Here is a 27,396-nt window from a genome sequence, read left to right on the forward strand (position 1 = left end):
TTGAAGTTGGATAATTGTGACTCACCATGGTCTTGGATTACATGATGGGCTCGTGATCGATTGCTGTTACACCCTCCTCCCGGATGAGAGCTCAAATATGACCGATCTATGGGTAATGCTGATCTTACACGCACACCCAACTCCCCGTCGAGGAGAGTTGGAGTAACGGCTCGCAGCGCAGTGATACTGAAATCATAACCCTGAGCGGGATTCGAACTCGGACCTCAGGAGTAGCGGTCGCGAACACTATCACTGCGCCGTCGAGCCGTGTTCCTGTAATAATGCATACAATGGCTTTCTCTTGCCAAAAAACAAATGTTTATGTCCTTGTTTTGATCACTGGGACAACCTTGGCAAGTGCCCCCATAAGCTGACCTCATAGTAGCTATTATTGGGACAAACTGGACCTTAGGCAGTATCTCCACCGGTCGTGCTCGTAATCAAAGCTCACGATCGTTGCCCGCTCACCCTCTTGGGGAGTCGTATCGAGACGATAGATGCCACTGACGATGAGGCAAACCAAATGCGTATACAAAAAAAAAAAAAAAAAAAAAAAAAAAAAAAAAAAATAGAATAAAATAAAATAGAAATATTCAGGGCAAAACGTGTGAGCAATGTTTGCCCTGTGAGAGAGGTGCGCGTAGTTGCAGCGTTTAACCTCCCCTCTCTCACTGCCACAGATAACCCGATACCCGACCTTGTACCAAATAAAACATTCGCCGTAAAAGACGAATGGACTACATTGTGAAATTGAAGGAGTTGGTGAGCCGCCTGGTGGTAGACTTTTTGGTGAATGTTAGGAGTAGTCCTTCCATCCTCACTCTTCTTTGGCCGTCCTGCGATCTTACTGACCCGCAAGTGGTCCCATGGGACACGCTCGCGCGACCCAGCCACGTGACTCGACCCAGAGCTTCCTTTAGGCCCACGGGTGGACAAAGCCTCCTTGAGGAAACACCCGCAGTACCAGGATCGGCCAGCCACGTGATGATGAACACTAGGTTCATTGAGGAACGCATACCCTTTTGTCTTCGTAAGTCACCGACGTCAGAACGTTTTGCCTCCGACTTCCCACACATCACACTTGACTGCACGCCAAAAATGAGCACGGGTCATGACCTGCCCGTGTATATAATGGCTGGACGAACGCTGAAGATTCAGATCACCTCGGAACATCATACGTGAGCCTGGCTCACTGTTCCTACTTTCTCACCTCCCCTCTTCCTCGCAAGCAGACAAAATTGGGACATGACTTGAAACTCACATTCGTCACCTCCCTCGCCGTCTCGTCCCCTCCCCCTTTTCTCGCCCTTAACGGGAGCCCTATCATAACAGTGGCGCCCAACATTCATTGCTGAATAAAATAAACTCTTCTCCATCAGTTTATCTCAAACAGCTTTATTGGCTGCCCAATGTGGTGCAAGACTACCAGCCTAACAGTGAGGATTCTAATTAATAAAGTCGCGGGGTTTGCCATATTAATATATACTTGTCTCTCGAACGGTTGTGGAGAAAGTTCCATTCTAGAAAACGTCAGATGGTGGCCAGCCCGACCGGGCCACCAAAATTTTAATGTACAAAAACTGTATTTTGGAGTGCATAATTTCAAAAACAAGTTTTACAACTCGTGGGGTATATAGACGGTCTCCACAAGGAAAATGTCCTTTTGTCACGGTTGAGGCGGTTTATCCCCATCCGTATGTGCGCCTTAACGCCGTGCCGTTCCGTCTAGAGCAGGGGTCGGGTAACTTTTTTGGGTGTTACCCCAATAGAATTTGTAGTAAAATGAATTTACCCCCACACTTGGAAGTACTCTGGTGGACAAACCAATTTACTTATAGAATTCATGGATAGTAATAAATAAACAAAAAATGTATATTGGAAAAATGTTTAATTGTTAATTTCATCTATCATAGGAAATAAAAGTCTGTCTTTTTGGCATGTAAATAGCACACAAGAAAAAAAACGTAGGAATCACATTTATAAACAGAAATAAAACAGTCTTTTTAGCATTACATGGCACACAAGCAAAACTATTGACCATCACGTATTTCAAAGTCATACAATAACAAAAGAAAATGTTATTGAATCCACTATTATGGGGAAAAATGTTTATCCTTTCTGGCATAAGAATGGCACACAAAGAAAAATAATGTTATTCTTTCTGGCATAAGAATGGCACACAAAGAAAAATAATGTTATTCTTTCTGGCATAAGAATGGCACACAAAGAAAAATAATGTTATCCTTTCTGGCATAAGAATGGCACACAAAGAAAAATAATGTTATTCTTTCTGGCATAAGAATGGCACACAAAGAAAAATAATGTTATTCTTTCTGGCATAAGAATGGCACACAAAGAAAAATAATGTTATTCTTTCTGGCATAAGAATGGCACACAAAGAAAAATAATGTTATCCTTTCTGGCATAAGAATGGCACACAAAGAAAAATAATGTTATTCTTTCTGGCATAAGAATGGCACACAAAGAAAAATAATGTTATTCTTTCTGGCATAAGAATGGCACACAAAGAAAAATAATGTTATTCTTTCTGGCATAAGAATGGCACACAAAGAAAAATAATGAAGAAAATATTGAAAACTTTAATATTTTAACATCAGATTGAAATCTTTAATATTTTCATATCAGCTACCTCAGGCTTTGGAAAAATGATACTGTTTCATCTTGGATACAACAAACTCGATATCAGGGATTTTTGATGTTACTGCTACTAGGATGCTGTCTTCAGGATTCAACCGGTTTCTGTATTTTGTTTTTAGATTTAATGGGTAGAAAAACCTTGTTCGCAAACGTAGGTTGTTGCGAAAGGTAGTAGCATTTTAGTTGCTTCCATATGTGCAGTTTTATAAGCCTTTGCAGTTTTTGACATCCAAAAACTTGAGAGATCATCCTTGCTCTCAAATTCCATTTTTGTTTCACTGTTGGAACGAAGTTCAATAAGCTCTTCTGCCAATCCTTCAGGCTGTTCAGGCAAATCAGCCAGCTCACTTTTGAAGGGATTTACAACCCAGCTGACAGTATGTGAATCAAGTTCTGGAAAATAGTCACAGAACCTATTTCTAAGTTTGGTCAGGTGCCTTGTGACTGACTCCTTTATGTCACTAAGACTGCAGTCTTGGAATTCTTCCAAAAACTCTCCCAGTTTTGGAAAGGCAGCAGTCTTATTGACATTTACTGGCCTGTTACTCCACTAACACGCCAGGTCAAAAATCCACCAGGTACTGTAGATGACGAGGGGCTAAATAAAGACTGATAAGTCAAGGAGCAAGTGCCACTACCAAGACAACAACGCAAAAGCGGTCTCACTGAGGGTTAAAAACAGTTTCAATACTGATTCAATACTGATGAAGCAGTTTCAATACTGATATTTCTCCGTTTCCATAGTTTTAAAGATCGTGGGATCCTCGATGCATTCTTTTCTCCAACTTTCATATCAGTTTCCCTCACTTAGCACATCCACATCCGTAGCACGTTCATTACCCCCCTAAATTTCTAATTTACCCCATTTGGGGTAATTTACCCCTGTTCCCCGACCACTGCACTAGAGATTTTCAACCGTCACGTGAACCAGTCAGTCGCCGGTCGCGTTGTCCCTAGAGTCACGTGGGTCCATCGTCACGTGGGATCCGGAAGGCCCAGGATCCTTTGGCTTTTGAAAGGCAGCTTGAAGCTGAACTGCTCCTCTCCAGGGTGCGCGCGCACGTGTGGGTGCTTGTGCACGTGCCCCCCGAAGTCCAGGCGCAGGAGGAGGAAAGAGGCGAGAAGGAGCTGGAGCGGAGGGTCGATGCAACCGTCGCGTCGGGTTCGGCTGCTAGGGTCAAGGAGTACGCGCGCGCCAAGAGGACGCAAGACGACGCCGTGCCGACGTCTATGGTGTTATGACTTCGTATCTTTTCACCTCTGTGCAGCGTCAGGGTGCGAGGGAGCCACGGTTGAACGAAATCATTCGTTGGCAGTCAGAAGGTTGGTAGAACTGATTACCAGTGTAGGAAGGAATCGGGCTTGTTTTAACATCTCTTCTCGTGGGATTGCTATCGGCTGAATAGAGTAGCCTGGAGGCAACAGAAATGTATTAGTGAAGAGTGACTATGGGACAAAAATATATATTTTTTCTCAAACTGGAGTTAAGAATGTAATGGGAGATGGAGACATTGTAATAGTTGTAGTCCCCTCACATGATAATATTTGACCGGAAATGTATGTGAGTGTATATTATTTAAAATACATTACTGATATGGTTGGAGACACTACTGCATTCTTATGATCGATCACAGGGAATTTGGCGGTTTTCTTATGCATTCTGTTTGATTCAGAGAATTCTCAAGAAGACTGTGTTTTAGTGATAGCGTTCAAGGTGTTCGTATTCAAATGATGCAATTTTTAGAGTTTCACTCCAGTGACCACTAGATGGTGGCACTTCAGATTGCAGCTTGGATGAGCCAGCCATCAAAATTTTGGAAATTGGTTCTGAGAAAGGGAGATTGTGTAACTGTAAGGCAACCGTTCGGTGGGATTGGAGATCCTTGCCAGCAATATTCTGTTGTAGCAAGATTCCAAACAGAAAGCTATTGGCCATTGATCCTTAAGCAATACCCATACATGAATGCATTCATCCCAGATGTGATAAAATGAACGGTAGCACATGATTATATATATATATATATATATATATATATATATATATATATATATATATATATATACATACGTGTGTGTGCGCGCGACTGCAGTCTCCCTACTACAGGGAAAAAAGTTATTGGCAGCATCAGGCATTACCAGGCCCCTTTCGCGCAGAGAACTTGCATTGGTTTCTTCATTTGAAACAACTTACGAGTATGCACAACATTCTCAAAGTTACATCGTTAAATGCTAAGAGTTTACTTCGAACTTGCTTTCCCTGTCATACCATTTTCATCCAAGAAGATAGTTGAAGGGTTATGAATAGAAATATTCCCACATCATCAGGGCTAAACGTGGGAAGGTTTCATCTTAAAGAATTTGTGTCATTGAATTATTGTGTCGAGAATTCTTGGACTGCTGGATAAAGGGTATGAAAGGCAAGATATAAGGGGATAGGCATCAGGTTACAGTGGAATAACGCTTGTTAATATGCAATACACAGGTTCTAGAAAGCACCAAATATCCTCTATCTGGCGACGTATTCTCCTGAGGATGAAGTACATACGGGAATGGGTTGATAGGAGCATCCTGTATCCAAGGGAGACGACGATGAACCCGTTGACGCAGTGAGGGTTTTTCCTCAGCAAATATAATTGCTTAACGACTTGGGTGTATATTTATATATATATATATATATATATATATATATATATATATATATATATATATATATATATATATATATATATATATATATATAATATTAGGACTAAACCACACCCCAGGATGCCACCACAATGGAAATAAGCTTACGTTTTTTTGTTTTTTTGTTTTTTATCCACGGCATTTGTAATTGTTATTTTGAAGTATGTGTTCTTTTCATTATTTGCACTTCATGTATATTGATTCAATGCCACATAAAATTAAATTATATTCAATTCATTATATTTGTGACTGTATCATACCGAAAGATGCACACGAATAATTGTCGCAATTCCTGACAAAAGTGGAAGGGTAGACAGTTTGCTAAACCGCCATCATGTCCAAAAAATAGGCGCGGGATCGATACGTTGTGCTTTGTCAGAAAGGGAGGACGTTACGTAAGCCGCCTTCGGACGCTCACCGGTTGGGGAATTGGCGGGAATAGAATGCGTCCCGAATCGGGCTGGATTTGAGATACAATGTAATAATAGTTATGAAGATAATTATGATAGTAGTAATAATAGTATATAGAATAAACGAATTAAAAGAAGCTGTATAATTTAATTGACCTGCAATAACCTCAGGAATTCGGATTATCTGTTAAAAAAGAAAAAAAAACTGCAACCGATATTTCTAATACTTTGTTTTGGACTAATATTTGAAATTGGTTGAGTACGAAGAACACTTAGACTTTTAGAATCGGGATTAACACGAGTATATTTAAGCTTGTTCATTATTGAAAAAAAAAAATGAAATTGGTGCAGGAAAATCAGGCGGGCAAATGTAAAATGTCTACATCAGCAGTAGGGTCATACTCCTAAAAGGAAATTTTAGGTTCCCTTGACCACCAATGATACTTATTTCCTCCAGAGGTTCGGGTTAATTTTCAGGCACTGGCATTTCGTACAAAAATATGACTGAAAGCGACCATTCAATGGAGAGATGTAGAGATAGAAAGTCGTATTGATGGCCAGTATCTCGTAATTTTAGATGACATATATGCAGGGCCCTCACATGGGGGGGGGCATATGCCCTTGGGCGGCAATTTTAGTCAGGACATGCCACAAGGCTAACAAAATAATTATAATAAAAAATGTTAAAGGAGTCCTGAATATTTTACCGTAATATACGAGTTTGCGTTAGAATCAACAGAATATGGTAACGGCTGCATATATGTTCTTATCCAGGGACTTAACTATCATATTAGTTTTCTCATCGAGTCTTCAGAACTCGTTCGACGCATATTTAGTGTTACACAGTGTTGGTCAAAATACATGTGCTTGGACTTTAGTACATATTTTCATATACTCGTACTTTAAAAAATCAAGGGAACTTGTAAGTAGATCCAAAGCACTTGGAAAAACTAAATATACTCAAGTGCAAATAAGTAAATTGTATTTAAAAATGTGTTGTTTATAGATTCTAGCGAACTTTGATGATATTATTGGGCACGTGCACTTATCTTATTTTTAGGTATAATACTACAGAGTTATTAGTATAGAACAAAGAACAAGTTTTTAATAACTTGATACATACCTATACTTTCCACCTCCAATTTAGTTTTATTACCAATATGAGAAATATATGGATAATCTTCTGCATTTGCAGCATAGTTATTCATAAAAATGTACGTTCTTGTTTTGCAATTCTGTGATAAAAGCAGTAATGTGCTCAATTAAAAGCAAGTCTGGTTCGAATCCCGCTTTTAGCAATGTACTCACCAATGCGTATGTACGAAAACTACAACACAAAAAGTACTTTATTACGTATTTAAGTACTTAGTAATATTACTGTACTTGTACTTGAAGAAGATCTAGATTCTTGGACTTCGACTGTATAGTCGCCTGTCCTAAGTTCCTAACCCAACCCTGTTGTTACATAATAACGTGATTGTATATGTTTTCCTTTCCTCAAACAATCTTGATTCCCATCATTGCCATTAAAGACGTTTTGGCCGTCGACAAGTGATTTTATTTAGCAGAGTGAAAAACCTCCATGTACAGCGAAAAGGTCCTGGTATATTTTTATTTTTCCAATATCCCCGCATACCCGGAATGACTGTTTGAACTTTAGACAAATGCTTCTGATCGTGCGTTCAAGTAGACAACGAAAGATCGGTGGGTGCATTTGATGCCCATGAACATCGAGAAATATGATATATGATATATATATATCATATTCGGCTGAATTACATGAACGTGAAATTTCTACGAAGATCAGGTAATGTGCAGTATGAATTCACAATTCATTGTGGAGCAGCTATAACCGTTGAAATCGGGAGGTTTTCGACAGAGCTGCAGGACGCTTTATTGCATCGGACCGCTTAACCCAAGGCAGTGACTCCACTGCGCAAGCACAGAACAGTTCTTTCAATTTTGAGACAGACAAGCAAGCATAGAAACAAGGACAGGTCGAAAAGAGCAGGTCTACTTATAACAATTAGTAGTCTTTACCGAAATAATGGTACGCAAGTCTTGGTATTCAACCAAGACATGGGGAAGGATGGGGAGGGAGTGAGGTCGGTGCACGTGGCTCGGATGGCTTTCGGGCCTGACGATCAATGGCGGTGCTGACGTCATGTCGGGTACGGGGAGTGTAGAGGAGGTGGGGGGGGGGCGCAGACAACTCCAATTGGTCCTGTAAGGCAACCGTAGTCCTGGAGCACATGATAATTTTCAAATAACCCTTTCTCATACGCCATAAACGTGGAGAATTTCAAACATGGTTTCTTTAATCGTGCGTGTCAAAAGGAGATGAGTGAGGGAGCGGAACAGAAGTGTAGTCGGGTGTGAGGAGAGGAGGTATGGGGGACATGATCGTCTGAGTTTCTTCACCCAATGAAAGGGCAAAAGATACTAATCCCACCTTTGGTTTTTGAGAATTGGATAAATCCGCTGTAGATGGTGAAACGCATATAACATGCCCGTGTGCGTGTGTTACGCGCGTATCAATGTGTGTTTACATGGTCTTTGAACATTTGCTGGACTGATCGACAGCAGTTATCTTCCTGGATGAAAGCTCAGAACTCGTGAGCACCTCTGTAATTCCATACACATATCTCAATACCCAAGGTTGGGCAAGGACGGATTTTATTAGTGGAAGCTTTCACGTCCTTATGGGTGTGTGTGTGTGGGGGGGGGGGTTCTTTACAGCAGACATCCCTCGATCATCGCCACCAAACCGTGTGGGCATACACACATACATATATATACAGTAGTATTACGTCAGTCACTTAGGGCTTAATATCTTCGTAATATTTTACCCATTTAACTATAGTTAATGAATTTATTTTAGCCAGGTATCAAATAAAACAACATTTGTCATTTACAAAAATGTATTACTAAACATTATTTGTTTATGAATATATGTGACAATAATATAATAAACAACATATACAAACAAAATGCAATATTACTTAGGAAGTGAGAAAACTAATATTTCACTTAATAATTTACTACACTGAATATATAATATTTTAAATTATCATTTTAATTTTAGTTATTTTCAAATAAAGCTCTTCAGTTTGTATTGGAGAAGGTAAGACAATTACCTATTTACGATGGAAATTACGAAATAGCAATCACTGCCTAGACCAAGATCTAAGAATATAAGAACGGTCTGACCTGTATATTTAGACCTTGGCCTAGACTTCTGTCAGGACGTTGAGAGGTTCGGCAAAGAACCGACATCAGAAGGGCAGACAGACTTAATTCAGGCCGGAGCGTTGTTGAGTAGCGTCGACTGTGACTGATCTTGTCACATTCACGATAGAGTCGGTAGAAAGGGTCGACAGAAGAATCGACGTATGACTGACGTGCCCTTCCGTCACATGATCGACTAAAACTAAATGTTCGCCTCTCGAGGATCCCATTTTTGTTTTCTTCTACACTCCATAACATCTATACTCCTTCCTCCACTCAATTCTTCTTCAGAACTGTGTACGCAAATATTTCAGAGTTGTTTATATGCTTGTGTGGGCATGACGTCACAGGATTACGTTAGGGATGTTTGAGCCATTCAGAACATTCAAATCAAGATTCGTTCTGAATATTACTCCAAACTTTTGCTCTCGCACCTCCCCTAGATATCACATGTCGTACGTACAAAACTAACTTCTTTCTAACGCCCGCGATCTTGCGAAACGTTTAAAACGCACAATATGTTTGTTACAATGTTCTTATAACTACTTACAATTATATATTACACACAAAATATTATGTTAATTTACATAAATTACACACATTATATATATATATATATATATATATATAGTATGAGAATGTTGAGGAAGGAAGGGAAAGACAGAAGATAAGGATAAGTGAAGAATGTTCGTGTATGGATGATGCTGTGATGCATGGGGGATGGAGGGGTGTGGGAGTATGTGTGTATTTTGATACAGCCTGAAGGGGTATATATATATATATAGTGTGTGTGTTTAATATAGTATAAAATTGAATGAAGGGTCATCCCTGAACCCTGTCACATTGCTTTGTTCAGAGGTAAGGCTTTTCAAAGCAGGACCAGACAACTGAATCACTTCACCATATGGTGATCCCTCCTCTTCATCCACTCAAAATAGTTCTAGAAGCATATGAGATTATCAGGCAGGTGCATGCATTATCCCTTTGTTGACATTGCAGAGTTTACTTTTTTTCCCATTATTAACTGCTCAACAGACATTCCACAGTACATCCAAAGTTCCTGTACATGTGTTTCATTCTCAGTTTTCATTTTAAGCTCACTTCTGTTTTTCACTTTCTCTTTGCTACTCTTTGTTTGTTGTAATAAGCCCAAATCACCTTAGCATTTTCTAATGTACTCCATCCCATGATTCCCTCCCCACCCCTGTTCTGTATTGTACTTCGCCTTCACATTTCTCATTTTGTTCTTGTAAGATAGCATATTTTTCAAGGACTTCATAGCTGAGATGTACAGTGTTAACATTACATTCTCATCTTTGCAGAGTCCTGGGTAGATTTGTCCAACCAACCTGGGAGTGGGAGTCCGGACCGAGTGACACCACTACCATTCGGCAATGGAGAGGAATACCTCAGACTACTCCGAGAAGCTCAACGAGAGTCCAACCAGTCGTCTGCAAGAGTATCTCTTGCATCGTCACGCCGGGACACACCCAGAGACTCGTAAGTTTATTTGAAAAAATAAATTACTTTCCCAGCTACATTCTTAAAATTATGCAAAGTATGCTTTTAAGTATTTGGTCAAGTTCAACTGTATTTTATTACATATCCACCCCCACCATTTTCTTGTTTCTCCATTACTTTCTACCCTCTATTGCCCCCAGGGTGATCAGACATCCTATATTTAAAGAATTTGTCCCATGTCCTGTATTGACCCTCCCTGCAATGTGTTTACATATCCACCCCCACCACTTTCTTGTTCCTCCATTACTTTCTACCCTCTATTGCCCCCAGGGTGATTAGACATCCCGTATTTAAAGAATTTGTCCCATGTCCTCTATTGACCCTCCCTGCAACGTGCTTTGTCCTGTACTGACACTCCTCTACTTACGTTCATTCGTTTTACGTTTTTTCGATTTTATGTTTGAACTGACTGTAAAAAAAAAAAATGGAAAAAAAAAACTTTAGTGAATTTTTTAGTTTAGCGCGCTCTCCGTAGTTCAAACAATACTTACGCATGACGCTGCGTCCATTGTTTATATGGCACAAACGACAGACTGAACGTGCCTTGCCTCATCCTCATCTTCCCCCTCCTCCTCCACCATCTCAATTTATGTTACTTGAATTTAATTTGTTTGAAATTAATGTTATCATTTTACAATGTTATGTGTATAATTAATGATTTAGGGGTGTTTTATAAGATATGGTGATAGAATTTACGGATGTATGGTACAGTAACAACTTACGTTCATTTTCAACTAACGTTCAGCTGTTTGGAACGTAACTAAAACGTAAGTTGAGGAGCGTATGTATTTTCAAGATTTTAAACACTTCACATGAAAATTTGAGAAATTTTTACATTTTATAGGTATATTAATTCAAAAGCAACAATATCCAAGTGAAATTTTATGTGAGCACAGAATGGATCTGGCAACTCAGTATACAATGGACACACCCCTTTAAGCCAAATAAAAGAAAAATAATGTACAAGTCAGTGAGGCAGGTTCTGGAGCTGCGAGTTTTTATGCACTTCACATTGTTCATGTACCTCTCCAATTTAGGTGTCCTGCATTCCAGTTTTCAAAATCTGGTCACCCTGATTGCCCCCTCTATCTTCCCTCCCTCCCTCCCACTTCCTGTATGGGATATTAACTGCACAATGTGCAATCAATAATTTAGGAACTTTCATGCAACATTCTTTTATGATTGAAGACCCTATACTCAAAAAAGAATGCTTGTCAATTTAACCACCACTGTCCCTCATTTATGTTGCCTTCATTGATTTTTCCTGTACTACCTCTACAACTCCCTGGCATGATATCGTCTCCAAGGATATAAATGTTCATAATCAGTGACAAAATGGCAATTCTCTCTCCCTCTTTCTTTCCTTTAGAGGAAAAAAGCCTTTGATGTATATAGCATATACATACACAATGTATAATATGCCATTATATATCACAGTTTTCAGGTTGTCCTAATGACCTATGTCTGATTTTATTTCTTCAGACCAAAGTCACCACCTAACAGCCCCAACACAGAATTGACAACAGATCCAGAGGAGCCACAGCTCAAAGGAGTTTATATCAATTATTATAACAAGGTGAGTCACACTCTTGCTTTTTTGCTTAAAATCAACATTTTACGAGTATACTAATTGCTTTCGTATAATTGGTTTAGAAAATTCAGTGATTTATACTAACAACAACTGAAGATATTATATTAATGTTTCATTAATTGAACATTTTTTAATGGGGGGAGGTGGTTAGCCTGATAGTCTGAGACCTAGTCTCCAGAACAAGCACAACACACACTTTCAAAGCACTTCAAGTACCTTCTATCCTCTTGCTCTCATTTTTTCTGTTAAGGACCAGGCTCCCCAGACCACCCAAATGAAAAATCACTCCCTTGACAAACAAGAACCACACTGGCATAACTGTGTGTTCAGAATACTATCTTGCATTTAAATGGTACCAACTCAGAATTAGCATGGCAACAGACTCCAATTGTCGTAGTTGCAACCACCACACTGCAGTCAACAACACAAAGTCTTGTTTTCTGAATGACATAGGAGTTGAACCAGTGACCTTGGCCAACCTGGAGTACCACAGGGCTCAGTTCTATCCCCCACACTATTTAATCTATACATGCATGACTTACCCATGCCAGACACCTCAGAAATACAAATCTCTTCCTACGCAGACGACATAACAATCACATGCACATATCGTAACACAGACAAAGCTGCAGAAATAATCCAGCCATACCTTGACACACTCAACACATGGTTCATCACAAACAGACTCAAAATAGCTCCAACCAAATCTACAGCAACACTTCTCACAAACTGGACAAAAGAACACAAATACATACCTCATCTCTACATCAACAACACTCTAATACCACACACAAACACACCGAAAATTCTTGGTGTAACATACGATACATCCATGTCTTTCAAACAACACATCACAAACATAAAAAACAAATGCACACCCAGACTTAACGCACTTAAGTCAATCACTGGAACAACATTTGGACAAAACAAAGAAACTAATATATCAATATACAAACAATGCATACGCTCAGTGTTGAATTATGCGAGTCCTGCATGGGCTCCTAATCTCAGTGAGACACACCACAACACCCTTCAAATCATACAAAACAAGGCCCTAAAAACAATTACAGGCTGCACAAATACAACACCTACAGACCATTTACACCATGAAACAAAAGTCCTCAAAGTCAAGGACCACCTTGACATGAGAGGCACACAAACACTTGCCGCAGCCACCACAAACACATTACACCCGCTACACTACATAGCAGAACACCCACACACACCAAGAAACATTAAAACAACACCCAAAGACCTTTATCACGCACAGATACTCTCTTCTCTTCCTCCACAACCACCAAATACCAGCCTCCGGAAACATATTCATAATCATATCACTCACCGCTCCATTAACACACTGAAAGACAACACACTGCTGCATGCCAGACCCCCTGATATCCAACCTTCTGAATCCTCTCTCCCACGAAAGGACAGAGTCCACTTGGCCAGACTGCGGTGCGGTCACCACCCAGCACTTCTAAGCTACCAGAAGAGGCTGGATGACCGCATTGTGAACAGCTGCCCAGGATGTAACACTTCACCCCATACCATACAACACATAATGGAAGACTACATTATACACAATCATGCACGCAAACAACACAACATACGCTCTATAAAGGATTTGTGGGAAAACCCAGTTTCGGCTATGGCATTCCTTGGGGAGACGGGACTGCTCGGACAGACAGTCTAGGGAACGACAACAACAACAACAACAACAACAACAACAACAACCTGGAGGCCATGAACCTCATGCAAAAGAGACCTAGAGCAACAGATTGATTGATTTATTAAGGAGAACAGTTTACCAGCACCTACCCTCTTGTATCTTGTGCAGGCCAACATCATGGAAACAAACTAAGGCTTTTACCCATACCATATGTACAAGATCCACCATGTGTGCACAAATATCTCTTCCACTACAACAGCTACTCTTTTGAGTCCACTTGAAATACACCATACTTATCAACAGAAAATAATATACAACAAACAGGGCCTGCTGTCTGTATCACCGTCAGTGACAAATACCTCAACAAAAAACAAACGGCCAAAAGATTTTACACATAGACGTTAATGATAATCTCAAACAAGTAATCAGACCTGCTGCAGTTCTTGCATATACACCATGCAAAGAGCACTAACACAAGAAACCAAATTCTTGCCACTGACCTATCTGCCTTTACAGAAAGACAAAACACAACACAAATATGGACTTGCAACACAAAAGCATACAATTTTCCAAAATACATACATACATATACCAAGGGCTTTTCCACCCTCACAAGGGAGGTAGCCAAAGTCAAAGGCATAGAGCTGCTCCCACCCATTTCATCCCCACATACTCCACTTCCATTCACCACCCCTCCCTCCTTCTTTTCTTGGTTCCTGGGTAACGGGTCATCCCTGCATCTTGCCCACTGCCCTGGGTCAGAAGCAATGCAGCAAGGCATGGCACATCCACAGCAAGGTTGCTTCATTTAATGAGTGACCCCCCTTCCCTCTCCCATCATGCAGAAAGAGAGAAGTTAGGGAGAAGTTCCTTCAGGCTGCATCAGAATATCATTCACACATACTCCTTAACCCCCCCTCCCCCACCCACTCCTTTCCAGTATATCATGAATCACATCAACACTCCTAGACCCTCTTATGCCTTTACATTTTTTTAGGAATGTCCCCTGTGGGGCTATAGAGAGAAGGATGCTTTGTCCCAATCCCCATCCCATTTTTCTTGCCTCTTATGATCCAAGCAGGAATACTTGGTGGCAGCATTCTTTTCCCCCACCACAGGGTAGGCAAAACAAGGAAATGAAATTCAGAGAAATGGTACAGGACAGAAACAAAGGGTTGGGGGACAGCATAACGGAGGGACAGTAGCAGTATAATAAAAGTTTCATCATTTCTCTGTGAGCAGAGTCCTCTATCACAGACCCGAAAGTATCAACTGCATGCTACTTTGCCATAACAGCATGCAGCCAATACCCCAGAGGGAATATGAGGGTGTGACCTAGGATGAGATGAATGGATGGGGTGAAAAGGGCTTTGGGTAAGAGGGGAATGTCTGTTGAGGAAGGACAGAAGACTGGGGTGAATGGAAAATGGTTGTATATGGATGATGATGTGATGCATGAGGTGGAATGGGTGGGGGGGATGGGGGGTGAGGTAGTATGTGTGAGAAAAATTTGACGCACCCAAAGGGATTTCTCCGTCTTCTTTTCTGCATAAGGGGACGGTGAGGGAGGTCGCCAATTTAATGAAGTGACCTTGCTGTGGATGTACTGTGTCTTGCGACACTGCTTCTGACCCAGGGCAGTGGACAAGATACAGGGATGACCCGTCATCCAGGAGGTGCCAAGATAAGAGGGGGTGGAGGGGAGTGTTTTTGTAGTTTTGCATAAAAATGTGAATGAGCTTAAAACACAAGCATAAGTTAACAACTGTCAATTTGAAAATGATAAAGTTTTGATAATATGAAAAAAGTTTTGATAATATGAAATTGTCATTTCCAACACATTTATCTTTAACCCATTAATGTCCAGTGGTCCTTTAAAACTGAATAAAATGTTTTAGTATTACAGAAACATAATTGAATTCACCATGAGTTCTAATGGATCAAAAAATCACACTTGATACTTTTTCATTGTGATATGGCCTCATGATTCCAGAACATTTTCTTTCTTCAGGAAGTTTGTCTTGTGTTCTTGTAAGTAATTGTGTATGTATAACAAATGTATTATGTTTTTCCAGGAAGGGGATTTTATTAGGGTAGAGAAGAACACCGAGACAGATTGGATCTGGGACTGGAGTAGTCGTCCCGATCAAGCTCCTCCGAAGTGAGTATTTCTAGTTTTTTTTTTTTTTTTTCCAGTTTACATTATAAATTAGATAAGGTGTATGCAGTGAGAATTTATATAAAAGAAAATAAATAAAAAATCTTCAAGTTCTGTAGTGGAACTTGTGTTGTTGAATATTTATATTTTTGTTGGAAATGAAGGTTTATTGGTATTTTGGTTACAGGGAATGGAGGTTCAGTCATCCAAGGAAGGAAGCATGTGCAAGGGGCTATCATGGAGCATCAATTCGCAGAGTCATGGTGGGAAACTCATCACTGTTTTCCAGAGATGTTCTGTACACGCTCCTCATCACAAACGTTCTCTCTTTAATTATTGGCACAGGGATTGGGTAAGAATTATTCTATTTTACAATTGTGTAAAAGAAAAATGTATATATATTTTCAATAGATAATAATAGTTTAAAAGTCTTTAAGATTTTAAAGGGAATTGACAACATCAAAAGTGACAATTTTCACATTGAATGAGAATCGGACAAGAAACAATGGTCTCAAACTGTCCGGAAATAGATTCAATTTGGAAGTAGGTAGAAACAACTTTGCCAACCGTGTAGTAAATGAATGGAATAAACTTCCTCCACAGGTAGTGCAATGTAGTTCAGTTCGAAGCTTAAAGAATCATTTAGATAAATACCTAAGTAAGATGCTGTAATGATTATAATTTATCTTAAATTATTTGTTTTTGTTTTGTTATCATTTGTCTGTCTGATTTTCATTTATTATTAGTTATATGTCACTTTATTTTTATTTACTATTTACCTGTTTGTTATTTAACTATACCTATGCATTTATTTATGTATTTTATTTGTTATTTACATTATTATAGTTTTTATTTATTGTTTTATTATGATTTTTTTTGCATCCGACCTAGATATGGATCAAAAGGTCTCCTGTCGGCATGCTCCGCCTTTGTAATCCTTTGTAAGTAACATTAATTTATTTGATATTTTTCTCTCTCCCCCAACAGAATCTGGTTATCGAAGCGGTCAGGAACTGTAACTGTTAGTACTTTACCAATTAACTGATTGGTTGTGAGGATGAAGATGTCATTGCTCTACATGAGAACACCTTTTTTGTTAAGTGAAGACTTAGTGGATTCCTTTATGAATAGAATCACTGGGTTTTGGCTTGTGTAGTGTCAGATAATGTCTTTCAGTCCTTCATGTTTGAAAATGAAATAGTTTTCCAATCACAGAGTTAGGACAGAATTGTAAAGTTGCAGGAATTGCATTTTGTAATAATCCTCCTTGTAGTTATTTAATGTAAAATTTAGGGTTCTTTGGACTACAGATAGTGAAGCAAGACACAGGCCTTGCTTTAGAAAATAAAAGATTGGCTCCCTTGGCAATCTCTAGTCAGAAGGAACAGGTACAGGACCACAACTACCACCCATCTTAGATCTGCAGTGTAGGGACCTTACTGCCCACCTCACTCTTCCACACTTCCAGTGGATAGCTTGGTTTAGTATGCAGCAAGTGTTCAGTGAACTTTATTTTGATTTAGTACGGAAAAACTCTTCAGAATTTTTTTCTCAGGCTGAAAGTCAAGGAAAGGTTTTAATTTTATCAAGTTGCACAACTTGGTTACAGCTCAAGATACTTCATCTTTAAAGCTGATCCCTCATATTTTATTTTTTACTACAAAAGGAACAGTTTGTATTAGTTTTATTAGTTTCTATATATTACGAACATGTTACTTAGTGAATGACAAGATCAGCGGACACCATGATCTTTTCAGCAAAGGTGTGAATGTTGGTGTTCAGCACAACTGTTCACCTACTATTGTGTATGTTGAGTACGTGTTTATCTAGTACTTGTACTAGTGGCAAGTCATGTGTGTCCTGGTGTTGGCATTATTTGCCAAAGAGGTGTTCAGTTCCTCAGTGTTTTGAGGATTTTAGACTACATGTTTTGCATGCCAACACACCAGATCATTGCTTGTATTGGAAGACTGCAGGATTGGACACCAGCAAGCAAACCATTGTTTACTTTTCCTTCTTACTATCTATTATAGTTGTCATTGCCATCTATCTAGAGCTTAAGGTGTGGAATTTGCCAAATTTGTGGGCTGAGGTATGGTGAAGTACAGGAATGAATTGTAGAGGTCTGGTGGGTGTTACTACCAATGTGTTCCCATCTTCAGCATTGTTCCATTGTAATGTATCTTGTGTAAAATATTCCTGTGATAACTTACAAAGAAAAAATATATATATGATGTTTGAAAATGGAAAAAAAAAATTATGCTAAGGTTCTCTTTCATAAACTTTTGGTGTTTTGTCTATATAAAACAAGAGTATTAAAATCATACTTAAGCTTTATAGATTTTTGTAACGCTGGCTACTGCAGTACTTGCTAAATACAAAATGACCAACACTCTGTCTTTATATTGTCCTGTGTGAATTGGGCCTCTGTCTGGAGATACTATATCTATCTATACACCAATGTTTTTTTCCCCTTATACTGGAGGTAGCCAAGTCAAAAGGCATGCACCCACTTCCATCCACCACCCTTATTTCTCTCCATCATAACTCTGTGGATGAAGGGTCATCCCTATCTCCAGCCCACTTCCCTGGGTCAGAAGTAATGCAGGAAGACACAGCAAGGCCACTTCATTTAATTGGTGACTCCCCTTCTTTGTCAGTATCTAGAGATGCTGACTGCATAAGGTTTGTGAAGTCAATACCCAAGGGGATTCTGTGACACTCCTATTGCCCTGAATCACACCGTTTTGTGACTGGAGACTAGTCCATACCCACAAGAGAATGCTTATCCATTTTTAACTTCTACTGTCCCTCATTTTTTTTTATTGAAAACTTAACCTTTTTATTATCTCATGACTGAATCCTACAATATTTTATGTTCCATCAAGTGATCAACAAGTATTTTCTAATATTCTCTCCTAATTGGACAAACAAAAGATATTTCATAAAAGGTTGGAAAATATTCCTCATCAAAGAGGATGAGCAAGTGGGAGAAAACCTGAGGTTTTGCATTACACTTGACTAACAAGATGTCTCTTCTGAAACAAAATCTGAAGTCTCTCTATACCAAGGGCTTTTTCTCCCTTATAAGGGAAACGGCCAAGTCAAAAGCTATGTACCCACTCCCACTCATTCCACTCCCATCCACCACCCTTACCTTCCTCTCATCTTAGCTCCTTGTGGATGACAGGTCATCCCAGTACCAGGGAGTAATCAGAATTAATGTACCCATAAATTCAACATACACGCACACAGCCCAGACTGGAATATGCAGTAGGTCATCATACTTAAAGAAAGATGTCTGAAAAATAGAATACAAAGGTGGCAACCAAGATCTACCTGGTCTAAATGTCAATATATATGAAGATTGAAGAAACTAGGACTTCCCACTTAGGAGGAGCAGAGAGGCAACATGATAACTATCTTTAAACTGGATACAAGTTTTGAGAAAGTGTGCCAAAAAGAATACTGGCACAAGAAGAAAGATTAACAAGAGGTTATAGTAAAAAACTAAGTAAAAAAGTAACTTGTTTAAATTATGTCAGGAAGTAGCTTTCCACATACAACTGTAGAATTGTGGAACAAGTTGAATTAAATTATAACCCAAGCAAAACCTATAGAGAAAATACAAGCAAAGATCTGATAAATGAAGGAAAAGAGTACACTACAACTAGGTAAACATGCACACACACAAGGGGGAGGGGGGGAATCTTGTTTGGGATACAGTGAATGATTTCAATTGTCATTGTTGTTGCTGGGTAAAGGATCCTATTTCTTGGAAATGTTGAGATCATGAATTGTGGTCTAAGGAAATTTTGTTATAAATTTCCTGGTAAAGATAGATGAGAGCAAAGATGCATTTAGGTTGGATTGGTACATGAGAGATGGCTTAATATAAGTATAAAGCTACAGTAAATGTATTAGTTACCATGTATTGGAAGTTGGCAGGTAATAACACCCTATGTAAGGGTTGGGAGAGATAAGGGAATTTGTACAGGAAGCCAAAGATATGAATGAGAAAAGTAAGTTTTCATGTGGATTTTTAAAACGAAAAAAGTGACAATGCAGGGAGCAGTGAGGAATAAGTAATTTATGCAACTATCACTTTCATTTAAGTTGGAAATTAATCAAATTTGAATATTTGTGAACAGGATAGTTTTGGACTTCATAGAGACAGCTTCCAAAGGATATTGATCCACAGCTGTGGAATAATGCATACACCATCTGAAGACGAGATAAGGATTGGATGGTTGGGGTTACATATCCTATAAGGAACTACCTTTTTCTATAGATGGTATACATGTGATGTCACCATCCCATATAAACAATAACAAACTGCTGGGCTGGCCATGGCAACCACGAACACCACAAGGATTGTTAAGTGGTGCTGTGCTTTTGGCTGTTCAACTAAGCACGATAGAAACAATGTCTCATTCTACAGATTTCATATAAAGTCCACATCAAAGAAAAGTGAGCTTGAGGCGGCCAAAAAATCACAGAGAATTGTGGATAACTGCTGTCAAGTGAGCAGCAGTTGGCTCACGGTCCAAGGTCTGGCAGCCTTCAAATCATGAGACTGTGCAGTGCGCATTTCATATCAGGTAAGTTTTAAAAATATTCTATCTATTGCATTTAACTATTAACAATGCTTTGAAGGTTGGAGTTAAAATTTGCCAAATGTACTTATATGATACCCTGAGACTGGGTTTACCAATATGAAAATTCCAGTGTTGCCTCGGTAAATGCTTTAAAATAAACGTTGATGTCCATACACTATAGAGAAATGGAGTGCCCATCTCACCTGGCCTGCCACACTATGTGCAGTACATTGTAACTGTCAGTTCATGCCTAGAAAACTTCAATTTCACTTCAACAAAAGCTAATCTAACTACACCTAATAAAACCCAACCATACCTAATACAGTAAGTCCTCGTTATACGGTACATATGCGTTCCTGAAAACCTTACCGCAAATTGAAATTACCATATACCGAACCCATTACAACATGTAATAATAGGATATGGCAGATGTTCCTTCTCCCTGCTCTTTCTTTTCAAAATATCTAGCAGATACCGTATCTGAATTTTTCTTACCGTAAATAGAATTGAGGGTAGTAATTACCAAATACCGTAACTGTGAATTTACCAGATAAAGAATTACCATATAAGGAGGGCTCACTGTATAACCTAATCACAACCAATGTACTCTCTACACACCTTATCTAACCTAACCACAACTAACTCAATCTAACCACAACTAACCCAATCTAACCACAGCTTACCTTACAACCCAACCACAACAAAACTAACCTAAACACAACTAATCTAAACAAATCATGAACACATCCCTATCTTGGTAACATTCAACAAGCCTAACCCGAGTTGTGTCCACTGCTGAACGAATGGGTATCACCCATTGAGGTAATTGAACAAGACAAAATATAAGAGTTTGCACATTTCTTTGCTATACCCATCAATTTTTACCTTAGGAAACAATGGAGAGGTAAAGAATAATAAGTTTTATACTGGGGCATGGTCAACATTTTTTAGGCATTGTCTGTTCACATTAGTTTGGACTGGATTTTTTCTGTCAATCAAGAAGGAGTTGGTAGATGCATATATATATATATATATATATATATATATATATATAAATAAATACATACATAAAAAAATACATACATACATACATACATACATACATACATACATACATACATACATACATACATACATACATACATACCAAGGGCTTTTTCCCCCTACAAGTAGCCAAAGTCAAAGAGCATAAATCCTCTCCCACCCATTTTATCCCTACATACTCCACTGTCATTCACCACCCCTCCCACAGCAAGACCTAATAACTTAGGAGTTAGTAAAAAAGAAGGGGAAAAAATCTTGTAAGAAGGTATACTACAAACTAAGTACACTTAATTTCCGGGTAAAAAGTCAGACAACCCCAGATCTCCAGACTGTTCCATCAATGGTCTCCTTTCCATCACCTCAAAAACAAAAGGTGAAAAATCATTTAAGAGATTCAATAGATGGTAGCAGTCTACTAAATTGAAAGAAGACAAGGCAAGGCATGAAGCAGCAACAGGGTTAATAGACCTTTCTGTACCCACAAGTACAGATGAAAAAGAAAACAGTGTCTACGAAGATAATGAAATACAAATCAGTAAGTGATAGTGGTACACTGAGTATTACTTCTGGCATGTTAGACTATGAAAAAAAAAGTGAATGGTACATTACAAATAGAGTGTCAAGAATTAAGAGAAAGAAATTTTGTTTTAAATGATAATGTTATCAGGAAGGTGATCAGATATGAGGGAGGATGGAGGGGTGTGGAGTGTATTCAGGGATGGAATGGGTGGAAATGATTTTATGCCTTTCCCTTTTTGGCTACCTCCCTTGTAAGGGGGAAAAAGCCTTGGTATATGTATGTATCAGGAAGGTGATGAGATGTACAAGGAGAGAAAGTGGCAGCAGACTGGAAGTGAGTATTAAGGGGGAGAGATGGGAGGAAGTGGACAGTTTTAAATATTTAGATGCGAATGTGGCAGGAAAGAGAGGAGTGTAGGTAGAATGTAGAGTGAGAGAAGCAAGTAAATGCCTTGGGGGATTAGAAAGTGTTATGAGAAATAGACTTTTGGGAATGGATGCTAAGAGGAGATTGTATGAAGGAGTAAGTGTGCCGACTGCACTGTGTGGGACAGAAACATGGAACACATGAGAGGAGTTTGAATGTGTTTGAGATGAGGTGCCTGGGTTACTAGGCTGGATAGAGTGAGAAATGAAATGAGGAGGAGAACAGGGGTGGAAAGGGAGTTGGAAGATAGGGTTGATGAGAGAGATTATTGGGATGGTTTGGACAAATGGAAAGAATGAGTGAAGAAAGATTAGTAAAAGAGATGTGGAAGGAGTGAACATGAGGGAACAACCAAAGATGAGATGGATAGATGGGGTAAAAAGGCCACTGGGAAAGAAGGGAATGTCTGTTGAGGAAGGATGGGAGAAGACAGAAGATAGGCATAAATGAAAAATGGTTGTGTATGGGTGATACTGTGATATGTGAAAGAGAGCGGGTGGGTGAGGGAGCATGTGTGAAAAATAATTTGACACAGCCCAGAGGAAGGGATTTCTCTCCATCTTCTCTTTTTCTGTATGAGGGGACAGAGGAGGAGTCACTGATTAAATGAAGCAGCCTTGCTGTGGATGTGCTGTGTTTTGTGACACTGCTTCTGACCCAGGGTAGTGGGTGAGATGCAGGGATGACACATCATCCAGGAGAAGCCAAGATGAGAGGGAGGGAAGGGAGTGAATGGGAGTAAAGTATGTGGGGATGGAATGGGTTGTAGTGGATTTTATCCCTTTGTTTTTGGCTACCTCCCTTGTAAGGGGAAAAAGCGTTTGGTATGTAATAATTTATCACTACCACTTCCTACTATCACTTCTTTTTTATTACAAATATGATTTCTCTTTTGGTAGAGATAAATTCCCTTCTCTGGCATTACTGAATTTTTTGTTGACTGACTGACTACCATCACTCCATTGGTGTTGAACATTTCCCACTGAAAGAAACTAATCATGCTAAACATCTCTCCTCTCACTCCAGACCTCAAGATTCTCTTCACATGGCCAAACCATCTTAACCTATACCAATAAAATAAAAATCTAATAGAGGTTGGTATACTAATAGTCAAAATTATTCAAGTTGTACCCAAGACAAGGTGATTTTTCATAGCACTACCTGGGGTCACCACAGAGGTATATAACTTTGTGTGGTTAACAGTATAAAAGAGTTTAACCACTTCGGTAAGATGACGCCTACGTAGGCATCATGAGGCGTGAGTGAGTACACAAGGATGCTAGTGTCGGTGTCTTGATTATATATATATTTTTCTATTGTAGTTGCACATGAGTTACTCCTGTATTCTGTGAACTGGTTTAATCACATTTTCTGTGTTTATTACTCAGAGTAAGAGAGAATGAGTAATACAGCAGTGACTTCATATTTTATAATGGGAGTAGTGTGATAACTCATACTGAAGTGGTTAAGAACCACTGATACAGATACTACATTAAACAGCCACACTACATATGAATTATCTTGCCTTAGCTGTGATGATGCACACCGTGGAAACATTCCCTTGATTGATGTCTGTGATAAGTAGCTCATTGACCCTTCCAGCAACAAAATACTTGTATGCTTCAAGACTTCTATAGGCTCTTAAAGTATTGTGATTATATCTACTTTTGAAGTTTATCAAATACTGGTATATATCACTGACATATGTCTGAAAGATCACCACCTAGCAGACTTGTAGTGTCTTTCCACTTGTGCTTCAGTATATTATAAGAGTCTGTATTCCCTATTTCTTCAATTTTCACAGTACTCTGCTACAGAAATTGACTTTAATGTTTTAAGGACATAGTCTGATAATGAAAAATCACCAGCAGCTTTTGCCATTGTAAATGAGGGTAATGTGTGTGCATGTACAGTGTGTATTTACATCTTGACATGGCCAGAGGGTCTGGCTCACGTGTTGTTGTTGTTGTTGTTGTCGTTCCCTAGACTGTCTGTCCGAGCAGTCCCGTCTCCCCAAGGAAGGCCACAGCCGAAACTGGGTTTTCCCACAAATCCTTTATAGAGCGTATGTTGTGTTGTTTGCGTGCATGATTGTGTATAATGCAGTCTTCCATTATGTGTTGTATGGTATGGGGTGAAGTGTTACATCCTGGGCAGCTGTTCACAACACGGTCGTCCAGCCTCTTCTGGTAGCTTAGAAGTGCTGGGTGGTGACCGCATCGCAGTCTGGCCAAGTGGACTCTGTCCTTTCGTGGGAGAGAGGATTCAGAAGGGTGGACATCAGGGGGTCCGGCATGCAGCAGTGTGTTGTCTTTCAGTGTGTTAATGGAGCGGTGAGTGATATGATTATGAATATGTTTCCGGAGGCTGGTATTTGGTGGTTGTGGAGGAAGAGAAGAGAGTATCTGTGCGTAATAAAGGTCTTTGGGTGTAGTTTTAATGTTTCTTGGTGTGTGTGGGTGCTCTGCTATGTAGTGTAGCGGGTGTGATGTGTTTGTGGTGGCTGCAGCAAGTGTTTGTGTGCCTCTCATGTCGAGGTGGTCCTTGACTTTGAGGACTTTTGTTTCATGGTGTAAATGGTCTATAGGTGATGTATTTGTGCAGCCTGTAATTGTTTTTAGGGCTTTGTTTTGTATGATTTGAAGGGTGTTGTGGTGTGTCTCACTGAGATTAGGAGCCCATGCAGGACTCGCATAATTCATCACTGAGCGTATGCATTGTTTGTATATTGTTATATTAGTTTCTTTGTTTTGTCCAAATGTTGTTCCAGTGATTGACTTAAGTGCGTTAAGTCTAGGTGTGCATTTGTTTTTTATGTTTGTGAGGTGTTGTTTGAAAGACATGGATGTATCGTATGTTACACCAAGAATTTTCGGTGTGTTTGTGTGTGGTATTAGAGTGTTGTTGATGTAGAGACGATGTATGTATTTGTGTTCTTTTGTCCAGTTGGTGAGAAGTGCTGCTGTAGATTTGGTTGGAGCTACCCTGAGTCTGCCTGTGATGAACCATGTGTTGAGTGTGTCAAGGCAAGGCTGGATCATTTCCGCAGCTCCGTCTGCGTTACGATGTGTGCATGCGATTGCTATGTCGTCTGCGTAGGAAGAGATTTGTATTTCTGAGGTGTCTGGCATGGGCAAGTCATGCATGTATAGATTAAATAATGTGGGGGGACAGAACCGAGCCCTGTGGCACTCCGTTCTTAATGCCTCTGATGTGCGATGATTGGCCATTATATGACACATGAGCATTCCTGCCTGCCAGATAATTGGCCAGCCATCCTTTGGCGTTATTGTGCATGTCTGTGTTATATATTTCATTTGTTAGGTTGTGGCGGGGGATAGCATCAAAAGCTTTACTAATGTCCAATGCTATAAGAAGTGTTCTGTGGTGGGGCCCATCTGAATTGATGCCATCCAAAATTCTTTGTGCGAGGTTTGTCAGAAGAGTGTTTGTGGAGTGTAGTGGCCTAAAACCGTGTTGTGAGTCAGCAAGGGGAATATATGGTGTGACAAGTTTAAGCACTAGGCGTTCAATGACTCTAGAGGGGGTGCAGAGAAGTGCGATTGGGCGGCGTGATGTTGGGATTGTTGGGTCTTTGTTGGGTTCTGGAATGGTGATTACTTTACCATGCTTCCAGATGTCGGGTATAGTGTTGTGCGAATAGCTGTAGTTTGCAATGTTTGTGAGTGCGTGTATACCTTGTGGTCCAATGTGTTTTAGGTGGATGTTGCTTATGTTATCAGGGCCACAGGCAGATGAGTGCTTGAGATTATGCATTATGAGTTTTGTCTGACTGTCTATGAAGGGTGTATAGTCTGAGTCTGTGGGGAAGTCTTTCTTACGTCGAATGGTGCGTCGGTCGTCAGGGTGAGATGTAAGATGGCTCGTCTGTGCAAAATGACGTATGAGTGCGTTTGCTTGTTGTCTGTTTGAGGGTAGATTATCTGTTGTTGTGATTATTGCTGCGTGAGAGCGTGTTCTGGGTGGGGCTTAGTGACGTCACGTGTTCTGGGTGGGGCTTAGTGACGTCAATGCATATTATCTATAGCTACCATAAACATTCTTTATGATGACGCTTTCCTGTGGAATCCTTCCAGCACTTGTTAGGTGGTGCTTGTGAGCAGCATGCTGATGAGTGGTCCTCTTTGAATTTAAGTTGCTTTGGGGAAGTGGGTAGTTGTGCTTCTTTTGCTGTTAATTTTTTCCATCATTTGAATATGGTGGATAGTAGAGGGACTGGTCTGTAGGATCCAGGGTTTTCAGGTGGTTTGATTTTAATACACAGTAGCTATTATGTGGTTCCTTTCTCCAGATTGTAGGAATTTTATTGTACAACCAGAAGTACAACCACTCCTCGTTTAACGACGACAATTGGGACCAGCGCGCCGTCGTTAACCGAATTGGTCGTTAAGCGAAAGTGTATACATATACGTACATGTACTGTATGTACAATGTCCAGCAATACATGTATCTTTATTTTTGTGTATTTTCCCTCTTTTATACAGTACATTAAAGCTTTATTTACTGTTTATTTACGGTGGTTAGGTTCCTGAAATTACCGTATATGACCAAATCCGCTTATGCTGACATTCCATATTGAATACCGGGGTATTTTTTTAGTTTCGACCATGGGCACAATATAGCAATAGAAAATTAATTATTAATTTTGTAAATTTAAATGTATCAATGCAATATGCAATTTTGTGGGCAGAAATGAAAGTAAAAAATACCATGCTACAAGAAAATATGCTAATGAACGAAGTCGGTAGCATAGGGTTGGGACGCCATCTTGTCGTCTGCCAACGTCTCTCACGACGACGACAACGATGACGAGCCGGATGACATTTAATTTGCAGGTAATGATTTATCAAACACAGGTTAGGTTAGT

The 27,396-nt window shown here is 39.6% G+C and overlaps 1 protein-coding gene across 3 annotated transcripts in view; it reads left to right on the forward strand.

The window, feature by feature from the left end:
- BNIP3 (BCL2 interacting protein 3) overlaps positions 1 to 18,312 on the forward strand; it is a 123,140-nt gene extending 104,828 nt beyond the window's left edge. For 2 of the 3 annotated variants that reach the window (XM_076202977.1, XM_076202976.1), the window contains exons 3-7: positions 10,304 to 10,481; positions 11,985 to 12,078; positions 15,838 to 15,923; positions 16,108 to 16,272; positions 16,908 to 18,312. In XM_076202977.1, the coding sequence (XP_076059092.1) occupies positions 10,304 to 10,481; positions 11,985 to 12,078; positions 15,838 to 15,923; positions 16,108 to 16,272; positions 16,908 to 16,965 (581 nt within the window). In that variant the 3' untranslated portion in view covers positions 16,966 to 18,312. Of the gene's footprint in view, positions 1 to 10,303; positions 10,482 to 11,247; positions 11,270 to 11,984; positions 12,079 to 15,837; positions 15,924 to 16,107; positions 16,273 to 16,907 lie in introns of those variants that run through there. The other variant, XR_012967335.1, reaches the window with a different exon arrangement.
- Positions 18,313 to 27,396: the final 9,084 nt, after the last annotated feature.

This window comes from Oratosquilla oratoria, chromosome 19 (assembly GCF_046742065.1).
Source record: "Oratosquilla oratoria isolate Oo_2021 chromosome 19, ASM4674206v1, whole genome shotgun sequence".
Lineage (NCBI taxonomy): Eukaryota > Metazoa > Arthropoda > Malacostraca > Stomatopoda > Squillidae > Oratosquilla > Oratosquilla oratoria.